Source organism: Rhopilema esculentum, chromosome 21 (assembly GCF_057945365.1).
Source record: "Rhopilema esculentum isolate cy_ngs chromosome 21, ASM5794536v1, whole genome shotgun sequence".
Lineage (NCBI taxonomy): Eukaryota > Metazoa > Cnidaria > Scyphozoa > Rhizostomeae > Rhizostomatidae > Rhopilema > Rhopilema esculentum.
Genome location: NC_142835.1, coordinates 5,267,321 through 5,284,746, shown reverse-complemented (window position 1 = coordinate 5,284,746; position 17,426 = coordinate 5,267,321). Strand labels below are relative to the sequence as shown.

At 38.1% G+C, this 17,426-nt stretch overlaps 2 protein-coding genes across 3 annotated transcripts in view; one reads left to right on the top strand and one right to left on the bottom strand.

The window, feature by feature from the left end:
- The window catches only part of LOC135684747 (serine/threonine-protein kinase mig-15), a 21,922-nt gene extending 17,098 nt beyond the window's left edge, over window positions 1–4,824 (top strand). For both annotated transcript variants that reach the window (XM_065200392.2, XM_065200393.2), the window contains 7 exons: window positions 561–628; window positions 2,381–2,450; window positions 2,603–2,703; window positions 3,451–3,544; window positions 3,772–3,987; window positions 4,170–4,309; window positions 4,685–4,824. In XM_065200392.2, the coding sequence (XP_065056464.2) occupies window positions 561–628; window positions 2,381–2,450; window positions 2,603–2,703; window positions 3,451–3,544; window positions 3,772–3,987; window positions 4,170–4,309; window positions 4,685–4,765 (770 nt within the window). In that variant the 3' untranslated portion in view covers window positions 4,766–4,824. The remainder of the gene's footprint in view (window positions 1–560; window positions 629–2,380; window positions 2,451–2,602; window positions 2,704–3,450; window positions 3,545–3,771; window positions 3,988–4,169; window positions 4,310–4,684) is intronic.
- On the bottom strand, window positions 4,703–17,426 carry LOC148957612 (anion exchange protein 3-like). Its single transcript, XM_089114912.1, has 3 exons — window positions 17,312–17,426; window positions 15,728–15,792; window positions 4,703–9,939 (listed from the first exon to the last, which is right to left on the bottom strand). The coding sequence occupies exons 2-3, from the start codon at window positions 15,788–15,790 to the stop codon at window positions 8,050–8,052; spliced, it is 1,953 nt and encodes a 650-aa protein (XP_088971038.1). The 5' UTR covers window positions 15,791–15,792; window positions 17,312–17,426; the 3' UTR covers window positions 4,703–8,049.

The following is a 17,426-nucleotide window of genomic DNA, read 5'->3' as shown; positions in this document are numbered from 1 at the left end:
TTTGTGACGCTAAATTGTTATTGCTGTAGTTTATTAGCACACCCAAGGGTTTTGGGGGAAGGGGGAAAATGATCCCGTCGCCAGAATGAGGCCTTTATTAAGTTATAAATTTATGCGCCTTTGGTAGGTTGCTTATTATTTCTTTTTGTTTGTCTATCTGCATTATCTAAAATTGTGTTATAATCTTTACTGTATTTTAATCTACCTATGATGTCATATCAGCCGAGTTTTTACTGTGTCTACGAAATCTAATACTTTTTGAAAATGCTTCTTATCCAAATTGCCAAAATGAAATTTTACTTTTCGATGGCAAATTGGATGAGACCTGGTAAGAGTCTAGCACAAAAATACCTTAAAGACTCGTGTCTTCAGTTGAAGGTGGCTAACTAGAAACTTAGATGAAAGTTTCATAATGAACAGTTCTTCAAAAAAATTATTGTTTCAGGAATATCCATTTCACAACAAGTCCCATTTCTGTAAAATGATAGCACTGAACAATATGCTTTTCTATGACGTGTGTTCTCTTACTAATATCTTTATCGCATTATTAACATTTTTAGGCAAGCACAACAAGCTGAGAGTTTATTACCTTTCTTATCTAAAGAACAAAATTGTGAAAGGAGAAGAGGTACAATATTTTCCTTATTTGTTGACTTCTTTTGTTTTCATTCCGGTAGAAGGGCTTTTAAACCCAACGTCTTGTATGCATGGCTTTGTGCCAAATACCATAGCCTACTTCATCTAGTTTCAATCCTAAACAAATAAAATTGTAAGAAAGCGTTTACCAAAATGGCTTGTCTTCTTTCATGGACTCCATAACATGTGTGGGGCTAGCGGGTGCTGATTGGTCTAAAGCAAAGAACCAATCAAACGCATCATTCTTCCACTAACGTTGCTTTCGATCCGCAGCTGGGTAGAAAATGTCTAGATGCAATTGCCATTACATTTTCATCGTCGATGCTATAGTACAAGTGGCATGTTTTTTTACAAGAGGCGTGTTTTTTTACAAGTGGCAGTTTTCTTTAAACCAGTATTTACATAGTCTCAACAAGCATTATTTACATATCAACCTAACAAAGATTGCCAGAAATGAAATTTTCAATGCAAGGAAGGCGCCACATTATTCTCATTCTTTAAGCCCACCTATTTGTCACCTGGAGTCTTTCAGCAATTTTTAAAATATTTCAAGTCATCGATTGTACATCAGTGCATCATATCAACAGGCTAGGTTTTATAGTTTTCGTTGTTCTGCCTACCTTATAATATATAAATAAACCCTTTTTTCATTGACAATATCGGATCAACGGCCTTCGCCTGGGTGCAGACCAAATATTCAATACAAATGATATATTCGTTGTCTTCTGGCATGCTTTTTCAACTTTCACTTATGTCATATATTGAGGCGCTTGGGTGAGAGATTTCGCGCCATTTTCCGCTCCAAGTCATTGTTCCGAAGCCCTCGACTTTCACTTACTTTGAGGTAGACACTTTACAGTCAATGCGTCTGGTATCTGGTTACTTAATGACTTGAGTTAATAAAATACCACCACATTTATACGTTTAGGTTTGAAACGAATGCTTCTTACACGTTTACCTCTTCCATCCACCTTTAACGGCGTTTAAGGTCATTACAAAAAGATACTTTTGAAAACGCTTTCCGAAGTGGGTGGTATGAATTTTATGCTTGTAGATGGTCGTAAACGGATACTTTTGTAAACTGTGACACAGTCTCTTGCCAATTTGTATAAAGAGGCTAAAATGACAGTAAGCGTCAAGGTAAAAATATAACCTCATAAGTTTACTCGGTTCAGGACAGTCTTTTGTTATTTTTCTTTTGCTTGGCTTTATTTCTGCATAAATTTCATACATCATAACCAAAATTGCTATAATTAGGTTGCACGCGGAGTATCTGAAAAGAAGATTCACTCTTCTTCAGCTATATTTGTTTCTCTATGCAAGAAAGCCATTAACACGACTGCAAAATAAATAAAGACCTTTGTGTGCAAATATCGACATAAATTCAGCTTGCATAGAGAAATACTAAATTACGACAAGACAGACATATCGACATTAAAAAATAATCTACCAATTCAGTTGAATACATAAACCGAAAGGGTAAAGGTTGTAAGAATGTGGCCTAATTAGTGGCATAAGAGGTAGCTCCTGCATGGGCATCAGGTTCAAGATCATGTGATGTCATTTTCTCGCTTTAAGTCCTTTGGGCGTTAGCGTGTGGACAGGCAAAAACGCTCTGTTAGCGACCAAGTGGATTGTCGTAAACGATCGTAAACGTACAGATGTTGCCTCTTGAAGATAAGATGTAGCTTGGTAGCTTGGTAAGCAACTGTTCTTCGCGAAGTTCATGTGAATTTTTTTTCAGTCGGAGAAACAGCGTCAACGACAGTACACAACAGTTGGTGATTTGCAAGGATGCACCCACTATAAACTCGGTAATTCACAAACTTAGTATTCTTTTTGCATAGCTTCTTGACTATTCCACCGATCAACTATAGTAGCTTTTCTCCTTAACTTACCCCCTCAAGGTGATAGACAGCTAATGTAAGGATTGGATCTGTATTATATTTTTCTTTTTGCGTTTCAGTGAATTTTCACAGAATCAAGTTTCTTGCAATTGCCGTCGATTTTGCCATCGAGGTTTACGCATGGGCCCCAAAACCGTACCACAAGTTCATGGCATTTAAGGTAAGTTTCAATTCCATTGAATCTGTTTCCGCATAAATACCGTTGTTGCAAAGTGTGATCGTTTCACCATTGTAGCTTGACGGCGACGCTTTTTAGGTGTTTCTAATCTTATTAACTTTCTTTGTCTGCTTTAGCTATGCTACTTGGATGCATTTCAAACAAGGATGCACTGCTACAATATTTTTTGTCTTTCCAGGGCACGTTGCCTCCTATATCTTCGTAGGCTTCCATTTTTGGTTCAACCGTTGCTAACACAAAATGTAGTGAAAACAATGTCATAGCTCTTGTTATTCTGGAGTACCATAGCTCCTGTTATTTCAAGTTCCTGTCATTTTGCATTGGATTTAAGTTGTATCTAAGGACATTACCACGGATTTCATTAAAAGTCCGCCGCTTACTCACCAAACATTTGCCGCCTACTTTCACCCTCACTTTAGTAAGACTACACAAACTTTAGCAAACTTGTAGGCGCCCAATTTTAAATGTGTGCCTTCTATTTCAAAAATCAATGAAAACCCTTCATTATTGTTTGAAGTGTCTGGTAACAAAGAAGAGTTTTTTATGTCTAATTGACTATTTCTAGCTATGGATTAAACCAGTTTTATATTCTGTTATTTCCTTTCGAAAAAACGAGTCTCTAAACTTTTTACAAGCTAAGCCAGGCTAAAGATGGCCTTGTGCAGTGTCATGTGCACTAAATCAAGTAATATTTGATGATATTTAATCTGAGTATTTACTTCTCTTTAGTCCTTCAGAACGCTGATACATCGTCCTCTTCTGGTTAATATGGCAATAGAGACAGATAATAGCAAGCTTCGAGTTGTATACGCTTCCGAAATAGGTGTGAATGCTTGAATCATTTGATTACCAAACGATCATTTCTTTGTAGTAATTTGTTATTTAGTTACTGAATAAAAGTCTGGAAATTTTCGAAACATTGCAAAAATTCTAGGAAATCTACCAGATTTCTCGGAAAATAGCGGGTACCAAAAGTAATTTTTGTGCCAGTAGAGCTTTACTCGTGTAATAGTGACGCAATGTTTGTATCATTCTAATTGCTTGTTTTAGGTTTCCATGGTGTCGATCTAGATTCAGCCTCGGTTTACGACATTCATGTTCCGTTACGGGGCGAACCGATTCGGGCACATTCCATTATACCACTCCCTGGAAGCAACGGGCGTACAATTTTATTGTGCTACGAAGACGAGGGGGCCTATTTCAGTACTGCTGGGAAAAAGGTTAAAGATGCAACCATAAGATGGGGAGAACCGCCTCACTCTGTTGGTAAGACAATTAGACACTTAAATCTTTATCATTTATTTAGCACAAGCTTTTCCTAGCGTCTTTTTGGTACGGTTTGGAACTACAGCTAAATGAATGTTCTTCAGTATATTTTGGCAACCCTAAACAATAATCGTTACCTTGGATTTCTATTTTTTATCATCATGATTTGTTTTTCTTTTTAGCTCAAGTTGGTTCCAATCAGATCATGGGCTGGGGCGAAAAGGCTATAGAGGTTCGTAATCTGCAGACTGGAACGCTTGACAGTGTTTTTATGCAGAAAAGAAGGCAGATGTTCCGGTTTTTATGTGAAAGGAATGAAAAGGTAGGAAATAATTGGCATGCTTATTTCCGAAATTCCTTTTGCTAGCCATTATATAGCACGCTTGTTTACTTAATGTTGTGTCAATGTTTGACTTGGAATAACAGCTTTGCAGATAAGGCAGTGCTCGCCCGTGTTATTTTTTAGCAATAGTAAATACAAGAATAATACAAAATTGTAAATGGTTTCTTGACTACATAGCCCAATGTTTTAAGAAATGAACTTAAATCTGATGATGTTACTAATCAATTTATTAGCGCCCAGATCTGGTTGGGGGTGGGGGGAGCAGTAAACACCACCACCAACATAACCCTCTAGTTCATCGGATCTCTTTTCTTTTGATATGTCAGCTGCTGACGTTCAGATATTTTCTTACAGGTGTTTTTTGCATCGACATCTGGTACTGGCTCTCAAGTGTTCTTCATGACTTTGAGTTCTGAATTCAAGAATTTCGTATAAAGTGACAGACAGGTTAACACGACTGACGAGAGAAGAATAGGGAAAGCTTTCCATTGGTTGCATTGAAACGGAGGTGACTGCGATGGAGAGTGGTTGTTGGACGAATGTATGACAAATAAAGATGATCACACAAGATAGAGTTTTACGTAAGATAGAGACAGAGTTGCAGTGAAATACCTTTATGCTTTTCGAATGCAAGTTATGTTGTGTCTGTCTAGTTCTTTTCACCCTCGATTGAGGTTTCATTACGTAACTACTCAATTGGTCTTTCTGATATAAAGACATTCATTTCTGGCACCTCGATCTGCTTTATGTAGCTAATGAACTTCTCTCTAACAATTCTCAAGAAGAGGAGCTTTGTGCCATTTAGTCCATTGTTTTAATGAAATGGGCCATTTAGTCCATTGTTTTAATGAGAGACAAACATAAAGCTCTCTCGCCTCTCAAGTGGACCAATACAGACAGGCAAAACCTAGTATCTCGCATTTTGTGATTATTTGCTTTTGTAAATAGAGTAGGTTTACTTTATACTTTGTGTAGTAAGAATCCCTTTAAATATTTAGTAAACAAATCTTAGTTTTATCTGTAAGTTTGCATTGCATACTGTGCTTAATAACTTATAGCATTGTTTTAAGCCGATAGACGGGATGGTCGGTGATAAGTGCCTAAGTCATTTCATTAATTATCTTAACGTAAGTTTTAAGTTTAGTCTGACTTGTGTTTATAGCATTTAGTTTTGGTTCCATAGTAATTGTATTGTCCCTAGTAAACTTAGTTTATCCCTTGTTGGTTCCTTGGTCTAGTACTATAAGATCCACAGATATGTATCTAAAGAATCACGCATTCATTTCCAAGCGATATTTCAAAACAATTGCACGACTTCCTTTTTTTATCTAAAAACTTCGCAAAAGTTGCAAATACCGGTTAAAAAGTTTTTGTAAGTGTGAACTAAGTGTGATATAAAAAGGCCTTCGCATTTTCAGTTAACCCGAAGCCTGTGAAGAGATTTTGAGGATAAAATATAATTTATTCATCCTGTTTACAGCATACAACGGTTGAGCTATATCCTGAAAATATCGACACACATTCCATGGTGCATCCATCTTCCTTCTGTAAATTATAATCTTAATAATTTGGTCTTTGATAAATTCTTTATGTTTTCTGCGTCGTTATAATCGCTGTTTTGTTAATGTGGTTTCATGAAGATTGAAGACAAGTCAAAGAAATGATGTCATCTTTGCAGACTTTCTCTTCCTGTCACTTTTTTGCATACCGTATTTCCTATAATGAACGCCGCACTTTCAGCCAACCATTTGTAATTTACGCCGCACTCTGACAAACGCCATTTGCTTTTAAACGCCGCATCTTGAATAGCAGCGTTTATTTCAAAACAGACCAAACAAGAAATAACGAACAGTTAAGGAAGCTATGAAAGTTTTTGTCATAAGACGAGGACTCTGACGGAGACGACAGTAAGATTGACATTCCTTGACACTTTTATATCGCGAACACGCCATTTTGCGAACATTTTTCACAAAATCTTTATTACATTGTTTTAAGTTTGTTTTTATCTTTTTTGTTGCACTTTTCTTGTTATTTTTCATTTGACACACTTTTCATTTTGTATTAAATGCCACCCTCTGATAAACGCAGCATCCAAAAGTAAGAAATGCCACGGCGTTCTTTACGTTCAATTCCGTTTTGTCTCGCCTCGATTTGTTTCATTTCGCTGATTATAAATTTTTTATGATCTTCATAATAATGGAGACTTTTTAAGCTTTACATACCTTTAGATATTTGGCCTGGAGAAATACAGAGTGAGTCACGTGGTGACCCTGCTTTACAAGAATATCAGAGGTCCTTCACATGAGAAATTTCAGGCCGGTTTTAAACTCGGACCGGTTTGAAACTCACGCAGGTCTTAGTTCAGTTAGATATTTGGAATCTGCGTTTGCACAAATTCATGGCAACAGAAAAACTGGCACCAAATTATTGATTATTTTACTTAAGTATCTTATTTTGATTACAAGCAATACTTTAAAAGAGCAATAGATTAATAAACTTTTGATATTGGAGGCAAACCAGCTATTGGTCGATAGTTCCCCTTTTCAATGGATCAAGCTTTTTAAAGACAGCCGTAACATTTCCTTTATCAGTTTAGAAAGAAATATATCTTTATTGATAGAATAGTTTAAGAGTTTTTGTAATATATCAGAGAATGATGATAATATTAATTATGATCTCGTTATTTACAGCTGGTTTACAAGATAGTTAATATACATAGATATTATATCATCATTGTTATATACCAGAATGTTTGTTTAGAATCCTGTTAGAGATGCTGTCAATCAGAGATGCCTTATCTTATTTTGTTTTAGCTCTTGTACGTCCTCTTTTATGAGTTTTATACCAGGATGAAAACGGTTTTCTGATGGAATTTCAAGTGGATCTAAAAGTCAATCCGTAGAGACCATATTATCATTAGATTCGTTAATTCCAATTGTAAGGTTTAAAAAAAGTCCATATAGATTTCTATTACTTCTTTGTCCTCAGTAATTAGTGTGTTACTTTCCGTCACCGTAACTGTTTACAAAGTATGTATTTTTTTTGGAGAAAAGTTGCTTAGCACTTTTCCAAAAATTTTTGATTTATTTTAAATATCTAGGTTTTTGTAATAATTTATTTTGGCATGTCGTGAAAATACTACACAAAATTTACGTTGTTTTCCGAACGCAGAAAAGTTTTCACGACTTTTATCTTTACTATATTTGTTAAACCCGATTTCCATTAGCCGAATTCTTTCGAACGAATCGAACAAATAGTCGTAGCGATAGAGTAGGACCGTGATCTACTTTCTGCGAGTCGAAATTTTTTCGATGCGAAATTTGAGAACATGACACCACGCATGCTCGCATTGGCCAAAATTCGATTCGCGCGAAAAAATCGCCTAGTGGAAATCAGCCTGTACGCAGCTTGAAACGGCCGCTTTTCCTAGGGTTTGTTGTCATGAAGGGGCCATCATAGGCACACATATTTTCTCTTGGTGGATGCATCCTCATATTGTGCATGAACGGGGTTCCAGCCAATCCTTGTTCATGTTAGAGGTTACAAAGCTTTAAAAAAGTGCTAGTAATAATTCCTATGTTCTGTTTCGCGCCATAAATGTATTCATTGAGCGTGAAACGAATCTTGAGAAAACAAGAACCAAGTTAGCAGCCTCTCTTGCAACCATCAGATTTTTCTTAAAGCAAATTACATGAAATAAAATCAGTTCCGCTTCAAATTCAAGCTGGCACTGAAAAACGACCATTTTCCACCTCTTCTGATACTCCAAGTTCGTCCTCGTCTTCTGTGCTGTCAAGGTTTTCCAACTCTTCTTCGCTGAAGAAAAATCTCAAACACTTTCTTAGAGGAACCAGGCATAGAATCAAAAATGGGAAAATAGCAGCAAGTTTGGTTTCCTTAATAACGGCCAGCAGGACCACGCAACATAGCTGAATCAACGTGAACAAATGAATTTTTAGTGTTCTTACTTTGCGCACTAAGCGTGTGTCAGGTTGCAGTTTATATGGTATTAGAAGCAACTGCATCCGGTGAATGAACTCCATCCTTGAAAGTGATGTAAAGCCAACATAGAGAAACACTCCATATAAAACTGCTGCTGGAATCCGCTCAAGCATTGGTGCCAGCAGGAGGGAGCTTCCAATGAGCACGTGGATAATAATATTGGTAAATCTCTGTTCTTTTACTTCGACGATGTATGGATGGGTGCCGGGGGCATGGTCGGAACTCAGCACCGTTAAAGTGTGGAAGTTGGACAGTGAATTGACCGGAGATGTGCAGATCCAGGGCAAGCGCAGTAAGGAACCAGCGCCTACTAGAATGGAAACAACAAGCAGATCTAGGTGGTAGCCAAATCCCTTTTTGAATTTATGTTCTTTTTTGTCGAGCATTACCCCTGTTATTCCCGTCTCTATGAAAAGAATAATACTGATCAGAAAGGCTGGGATCACGGCCAAAAAAACGTATCCTATGCCCATTGTCTTGCTCTCTCCGAACGGATTCACAAACCATTTCCTGACAAAAAGGTCCTGTTTTATACTCAATTTTTTTGTGAAATTGTCGGACAAGGTGTTGTCAATCAAGACAACGGCGAAAACGGAGAGGATGACTCCAAAATCGCTAATGATGCGACGAATCTTCACCGTGAAGTACATGCTACTGCGCACCTTTCTGATGTATAAAGCGAAGACGAACGTAAGAACTATAAGAATTGTCGTCATAAGTGAATAGCATGGATGCCTCTGATCAGGATTGGCGGCAGTGGAATAATTCTCTTTCACCAAATAAAACGTCGCATTGTCTAGCAGTACAGTCCTGTTCAAAACATGGTCAATATGTAAACAATGTTTTGGTGGAACATATTCCCCCACTGGATGATCAATGAACGTTTTAACTATGAACGATATAGCCTTCTGTATGAATATGATAGACACAAGAGCGGCAAATATTTCTTCTGTGAAACAGGTTACCTGTCGTATCAATCCACAAAGGTCAAAGGCAACGAAAGCCAAGCAAATTATCACTGTCCAAATGCCAATGCAAGCTCTCCATGGCAAAAATTCAAGTTCCATCATGTTTGCTAGCTCGTATATTTTGGATTCCATTATCAACATAGGCCCAGTTGCTCCAACTACCAGCAGAGGTTGTCCAGAAAATAGAGAAAATAGGATACCAGAGATTCCAGTTACTATTATCATCTCGGAAATCCCAATTTGTCCGTTTGTATTCTCAGAGAGCAGACCACCAAAGGTTATGCATGGTGCTAGTGCAGCGAAATATATGAATAGAACTGCAGCTAAACAATGTACATCAAAGACAGGAACGAGATCACTGATGTAAAACAGCGCTTTGCGTCTAATGTCGTTGTAGAGGCAACCGAACAATTTACCTGTACGGCTCAGTGGATGTGCCAGGTCCTTTGACCCGATAATCCCGGACTGTAGAGCAAATTTTGCTCCTCTCTTGACTTTGGTAGCTCGTCCTCCCTTCGGGAAATTCTTCCTCCATCTTGACATTGATTGAATTAGACTCTTTTTCGTCCATTCCCCGGCACCCACAACGACGCCTTCATCAAGAAATCGATCGATGCCAGAGAGAAGATCTTCCTCTACCTAGAAATCATAGTAATTAATAATCATCAATCAGCATTTGACAAAAGATGATTTGAGGATGGTGAGATTGTGTCCTGGAGTTCTAGAGGTATAAATCACGAGGTGTTATCACTTAATGCTGAAGGACCAGGACATTGCTTGATAAGCACATCTTCTCAAACATGCACCTCATTTTTAACAACCTGCGTTGTAAATGAAGTAACAGCCTCGAGGGACGAATTATTTGTAACGACAAGGGTTCTTGTTATGACGATGAAGAGCCAGGTCGTTGGCTGAGCGATGGGCTAGGCCAAAGGGCCTAAGCCCGCACAAGTAACGCACAATAGATACTACTTCTTTGATGTTATCTCTAATGCTTCGATCAGAAGACTAACTTTTATCGTGATCAACACATACAAATAACATAAACGGAATCTAATTAACAGGACAATACGAGCGTCACACTACATGTTGAAAGACAAACACATTTCCATAAAAAGGCGTTCACTAACACAACAGGACTTAACAGAACATGTGACTTTAACAAGCAACGGGAACATTACTAAATTGGTTAAATACGAAAGCCAAACCGTTACATATTGAAGAGTCAAGTCGATAATAAGAGACGTGCGTCGTGTTGTTCTATTCACCGAAACCAACTAAACTTTCTAAATAAACCCAACAGTATATACAAGCAGCAAACATAGCATGGAAAACACAGCGGGAACAAAACAATGCGAACAAAGGCTTGGATTTTATCACTACAGTACCTCCCGCCTAGAATGCAAGTACGAGAAAGCATTTGGGATAAAAGCTAATAAAACATATGTACGAATGTTGAGGCATGTCCATGTCCATATCTGGCTTGGCCCTCGTTGAAGTATGGATGATGGAGATGATGTGTTTCTGGCAGTTGAACGTTGAGGATCTGCGTCGGTATAGGCGACTTTCAGACAATCTATGCTTATTGTTTGTTGTTTTCCATTAAAATCTATGAGAAAATGTTTGTCAGAGCGCTTGGACATCATATGGAGGTTGAAACGGCTTTCTAACAGCATCATGGCCAACAAAAAGGTGCGTACATGATGGAAGATTAGCTGGGATGTGGGTGTAAGCTTCTAGTGAACGGGGAGGAGTTGGTTTTAGTTGTTGCATAAAACTTTGTAAACGATCAACAAAAACAGAGGGATCAAGGGCTGTTGCATCAGATGTCGGAAATATGAATTGACCTGGAAGACGAAGTGTGGAGTCATAGACAAGTTGGGCAGGTGAACAGTCGAGATCAGCTTTAATTGTGTACCGAAGTCCGAGGAGGATGAGTGGTAGAATGTCGATTCATCTTGTGGAATCCGGTTGGAAATGCTCAACCATGCAATTGGCGCAAGGGTGGTAAAGCCTGGTTCCAATAAAATCGTAAGAGTCGGGAACGTGTCGCCGATCCCTTCTTCCATCTTCCATAACGATCAAAGAAAAAGTGTTCTCATTGGTTGGAGAGAAGTTGACAAGTGTCGGAAATCTTTGCAACAAATAATCTTGTAAGGTTCGTTGACTTGGGAGAATGAGAACTTTGCTGTTTCTCAATTCTTCATAGCCAGCAGAGAACTTTGCAGATAATGATAGGCAAAACCTGAAAACCATAGGATGGTATCTGATCCCCTTTGGGTTTGCTTAGAAAAGCTTTTTCTGCTGTTCCCAAAACAGTTTCATAAATGGTGTCATTTCAGTGTTCGATTGGACAATTAAGGCCTCTACTTAATTCATAATCAACTGGAACACTTTATTTCAAAAGCTCTGCTTTCATTTGACAATTTCCTTTTGCTGCTGTGCACATTCTATTCTTCGCGCTTGAAGAGTGAGCTTTATTCTCCAAAACTTGTCTTTGAAACTGGTGCTTTGGTTATTCCAGGTATCATAGATCTTAGTTTTCTTGCTGTCAATGGTAGAACTCTCATTGTCTACTGACTGACAACTTTTGCATTGTTGACCTTCGTTGATGAGCATTTCAGAGTGAACAGATCTCCATATATCCTTGCAAAGATATGGTTGATGTTCCTCTTTCAAAGTTTCAAGGTCTTTTGGAATGATAGGCATGATGATATTTGTTGCATTGTTTGTTCTTTGGGCTCCAGAACAAATAGAGAAGCTTCTAACTTGAACCAAGAGGTCTGAAATCTTTATGTTTCTAACCGATCTCTTATTCATGAAATAAATTTGGTGGTTCTCACGTAAATACCAGCCAAACACAGATTGCTAAAGGTTGTTTTGCCACCCAAGGCTATCACTGATTATCAAATTATAAGTTGGTAAAAGGAATGATTCTTCTATAAAATGTATAAGGCATCTGTCTGTCTTGTTGATAACTGAGTATCCATCTGAGGATGCAAGCTTCTTCAAACTTTGTTGCACTTCTCCTAGCGAATTCAAAATGTGCTCAGGTGCAGTTAGAAACAAAACAATTTTTCGCTCCTTCCTTATAGTTTTTGTTTCCATCAGTTTCAATGCTCTTCTTTGGCATACAAAGTGAAGTAATTGTACCAAAAATTGGTTTTTTTAATTTTTAGTTCTCATCCTGTTCTTGGTTCACAAATTTTCTTTTTAGAGTGTAAAAGTGAGCCTCTTTTCGTTAAAAGGATCTAGTTTTGAATAAGCAGCCCCCCCCCCTCCAAATAAGCCCTCCCTCTGTAATATAGGTACTTATTTTTTCATGCTAGGATAGTCTCGCGTGCCAAAATTAATGTGCTATTTATTTGCACGGTCAATCAAAAAACACATGCATCAATTTCATTATTGACTATGGCGAGGCCTGCTCTATAGCATCGAGTTTTTGAAATCATGCTTTAGTACTTTTGTACTTCATTATTTTGGTAGGTTTTAGTACTCACAGATTTTTTTTCTTCAGGTCTGAAGTGCTTCTCACTCGGTCATTCTTTATTCGCTCTTTGAAATCTTTGTCAACAACACGGCCCTTAGTTATTTCATTCAACCAATTTGTTCTCAAGTTCTTGTATTCTTCATTTTTTGCAGCTGGCAACTTGAAAATTCCAACTCCTTTGGTCTTTCTACTTGTACCGCAACCAAAAAATGTGCAGTTATCACCTGGCATCTGCAGAATAATAACGTTTTCATGCTTAGGCCATTTTGAAAATTAACCATTTCGCGAGATTCCTGAGATAAAACGACTGACGTACACTTAGATAGATTTGATTAAGCTAAAAAAGATCAATAAATCGTTTCAAAGTACTTACCGTACAAATAGTGACGGAATGTTTATTCAAAGTCAAGTCCTTGCTTCCAAATTCCCGAAAAAATCCTTATTTGTGCTAAAAATTCCTTCCTAAATGTATGAAAAATCCTTCCGATTTCCTTCTGCCCTATTGCTCAATTTTTTATTGCCTTATTACCTACGTTCGTTCTAAAAATTGTAGGTTTCGACGCCACAATGGTAGTTACATCTCTATGGGTAGCTATCAGCTATGCGGAGGATGATTTATTGAGTACCCTAAATTCTTGCCCCAGGGGGCTTATCAATTTGGACAATATTTAGATTGGGGCCTATTCGAGGGGGGCTTATAAGAGTGGGTGCTTGTAAAAGCAATCTCCAAGTTTCCATACAAATAGCTCGTTTTGTACATTTTCATGATGTTCAAGCTCATTAAATTTACAATTTCACTTAATTACTCTTTCTATTTTTGCTTCAAAATCATGCATTCAACATTGAATAGGGGGAGGGTAGAAGCTATTTTGCAAAGGAAAGAGAAAATATCAATTTTACTTTAAAAGTTCCAACTATTTTTGTCCCAGATTATAGCCTGTGCTCGTCATCTCGCATCAAATTTGTGTGACGTCATCATTTGATAACTTGGTAAAAATGTAATTTAATAGGTAGGGGATTTTCTCAGACAATCTGAATATCAGCCTAACCGAAAATGGTTTTCCCGAATCTGACTAAAAAGACCACGTAGATTCCAAATCCGAGATATAACTTTTGAAATTTTGACCGGAAGTTGCAGATTTTGATGACGTCATTAAGCAACAATAACCGACAAATTTTACAGTTTAACAACTTTGTTGTAGTAGTTAGAGCAAAAAGAAATACATATTTACAATCAGCATTCAACCACGAAACGAATGATATCGAACTTAATATAATTTGCACGCATCAGTAATTTGAGTGATGACGTCATCATCTTACTGAACTGCCGCTAAAGCCTAGTAATTTAAGCCTGAAACTCGTTTTAAAGACTCTTTGCAAAATTAATCCTCAAAATCATTAAGTGCATGGAATAATTTGTTTCATCAACTTGCTTATATACTAGTTATTTGAGTGATGACGTCATCGTGTTCATTATAATTCTACTACAGTATTCTTACGAAGATTTGGATTCTTCTTAATTGCAATTAACTTACATTTAACTTAAAATAAAAACTACGGTAGAGAACTATAGTTCCCTAGTAAAGAAGTGATTTCAATTAAGTCTAGCAATAATAAATTTAAGCATGACAGGATTTTCATATTTTGAGGGTAATCTGTCAGAGGCTTCGTTGCCACTCTCTGATCCACTTTCTGCAGACTCTCCGAAAAATATAAAATCAAGTTCAGCGTTTGAAAATAGAATATCTACTTTGCGTTCCGTTTCTGAGTCGGTGTTCGCATCATTTCACTCATTTGAATTCATTTTCAATTATTTAAACACGATAGCCCATTCAGCAATGCTGATTTACAAGGGACCATGCGTCTTTTTAATTGAGCCTTTCCTGGTATAGTGGATGAGAAATCTTTGCACATCGAAAGGGTAGATGAATTTGTGTATCATATTTTTAAACAGGGTGCTTCCCAACAATCTTAGCCCTCTTATTTTGCCCCTACCTCCTCGGATTTCATCACCTTAGGGAGCTGTTACTTTTGAATAAAAAGAAAGGGCAGGAAGCATTTCAGATTTTTGGGCAAGATATTTCAGACCCCCCCCTCTCCATCTTCCTCACTAAATACTTCCATGACACACAAAATTTACCCTAAGAAATGTTTCAGATCTTTTCGTTTGCTTCTGCCAAAGTTCCTGCAATAATTTATGTCTCCTCTTTTATTGACGACAGGAACTAGCAGATGCTGCCTAAAATCCTAATCAACATTCAACATAGCTCTGGGGGGGGGGGGGGAGGCACGTAAGGTCAAAATAGAACCAGCTCTTCTAGGGGCACCTCTGTTAGCTGCAAGTAGGTACTTTACCACTTTTCTGAAAAAATGGGGCACGTACCCTATGTGGGGTTCCTACATCTATGGTCTATGGTTTTTCACTTCCATCTCTATGACTGAGCTCAGATTACAGAACGTATTAAGCATGTGCTGATTGTAGTTATGGTAACCAAAAAAGCTCCGGCGCAGCAACCTCAATATTAGCACCCACTCTTTATACTTTTACATCTCTGCTGTATTTATTGAGCATTGCTGAAGTTTTTGCCAAGATTTGCCAGAAAAATAACCTCCCGAATTTCTGCCAAGATTCGGTAAAAAAGTCGTAACTAATGGAACTTTTGAAAGATTTGAGTAGATTTAGGATCACAAGAAGATTTGCAGGGTTTTTTCGATGTCTAAAGGATTTTCGGATTTTTTGAAGTGATTGCCCCTCGCTTTTGATGTCTGCCGTCAAAATGTCGCGTACCTCCTGTGCAATTTCGGGCTGGAGAGCGGATATGACATAAGCAAATTTTGTAGCCTGCGAGGTTATATTTCTGGTGAAAAACTGGGCTTCCACTTGTGCAAACCAAACAAGGGGTCGTTAGGCCAAAAAGGTGGAAGTTTATCACTTACCGAAGTAACTGATGCTGGTTCTGAAGTGCTGGTTGACGATGGCGTGTTGGCGTCCGTATTCATGCAGGGGCGGATCCAGAGGGGCGCGAAAGGGGCTCGAGCACCCCTCAGATTTGAGGAAAAACTTTTTGGGGATTAAAGCTTATTCTATCGCAATTTTGTTTATAATTATTTAAACCATTTATTATCTCTTTTACCGAGAAGTATGCACATCTCCTGAAATTGTTATATCCGCTTCAATGCCCCGTCTCACAACTGTTCAACATTGTTATTTCAGTCCATGCATTGAAGTGTTATCAAACTCCCCCTGGTTGTACTGTATAGCATTCTACAGACTCGGAAAGCATTGTCTCCTCTTATAACCAGCCACTTGAGGAACCCGTGGCCTGTAAATTATACGATTTTCTGCACCCGTGGAAGTGAATCTAGCCAATCACGGTGCCAGGTCAAGGGGTTCTAAACTTTGGCGCGAGAACCCATGGATTTCAAAAATCCAAAACATCAAAGAATACCGACAAACCAGGGGGAGTTTCTTCGCTTCAATCTACAGTCAAATGTATAGTGGTTTTATGACCAGGGGGAGTTAAGCTTGAACAGGGGGAGTTGAGGTTGACCAGGGGGAGTTGAATTATGATACAGCACGCGACGAATGCTTAGGTGAAGTGCAAATTTGCAATATGTTTTCGTAGGTCTTTTGACGATCTTTACCTGGTGCTCGATGCTGTAACGGCAGAACTTGTAAACGCTTTGGTTTATATAACAGAACGGTTTCAAGTTTCAACTCCGTGTTTCACGTCTTATTCATAGACCATGAGGTATGATTTATATTCAGAGGATAAAGCTTGCCCGAGCCCTTGTTATTCTTTTGTTAATCATTCAAGAACTACATACAAAACATCTCAAAAACTTGCCCATAGTATTCTTGACCAAAAGGGGTTTTCTTCTTTTTCCTGCTTACATTCCTACGAATACTTTTTTCTCTAAAGATTTCAAATTCATAAAAATACTCAAAACGGCAGGCCCATAGCGAAACGTTCAGGGCCTCATTTGTTTGGTTTGGTATCAAATGTCAATGCATGCCATGCATGCTGTGTTTGAATCCCTGTGTTCAACTTTTGTCCGACTTTTTTCTATTGTTCTATTGTCTCTAATGACGTGCACTGCACTTCATGTTCAAGGGCTTCATTCCACCAGCCATGATCAAGTTCTAATAAATGGCTGCAAAGAGTCAAAAATTAAACTTTGCTTTGGAAATTTGTGGGCTCGGGCCTTTTGCCACTGCGGGCAATGATATCATATTTGACTACAGTTTCTATACTTTTGTAACCTAAGTGAATATGAGGGGGAGAGCTGCAAATTGCGTTTGGCATAAAAGCTGGAGCCAAAGTTCCAAGTTCTGATCAAAGTGTAGCAAAAATTACTATATCAATCGCGGCATCCAGGCTTTTTAGTTTATGGAAGACTTTCATTTCATTATGGCTTATTAGCAGGGGGTACGGAGTTTGTGCATAGCAACACCCTTGGTTACCAAGCTTTACGTTTTAGCACCCCTCAGAATAATTTCTAGATCCGCCCCTGTCATGCCAAATTGTTTGTAGGCGTAGAAAAAAATAACGTTACCACCAATTTAACAACCTGTGTTGTTAATAAAATAACAGCCTCGAAGGACGAATTATTGAAGAGCGAAGGTCGTATTCAC

Excerpts from the sequence above, each read along its gene's own strand:
- LOC148957612 (XM_089114912.1), bottom strand. The coding sequence starts at position 15,790 with ATGAATACGGACGCCAACACGCCATCGTCAACCAGCACTTCAGAACCA. Across the intron at positions 9,940-15,727 it reads AACCAGCATCAGTTACTTCG|GTAGAGGAAGATCTTCTCTC; the intron begins GTAAGTGATAAA and ends TATGATTTCTAG.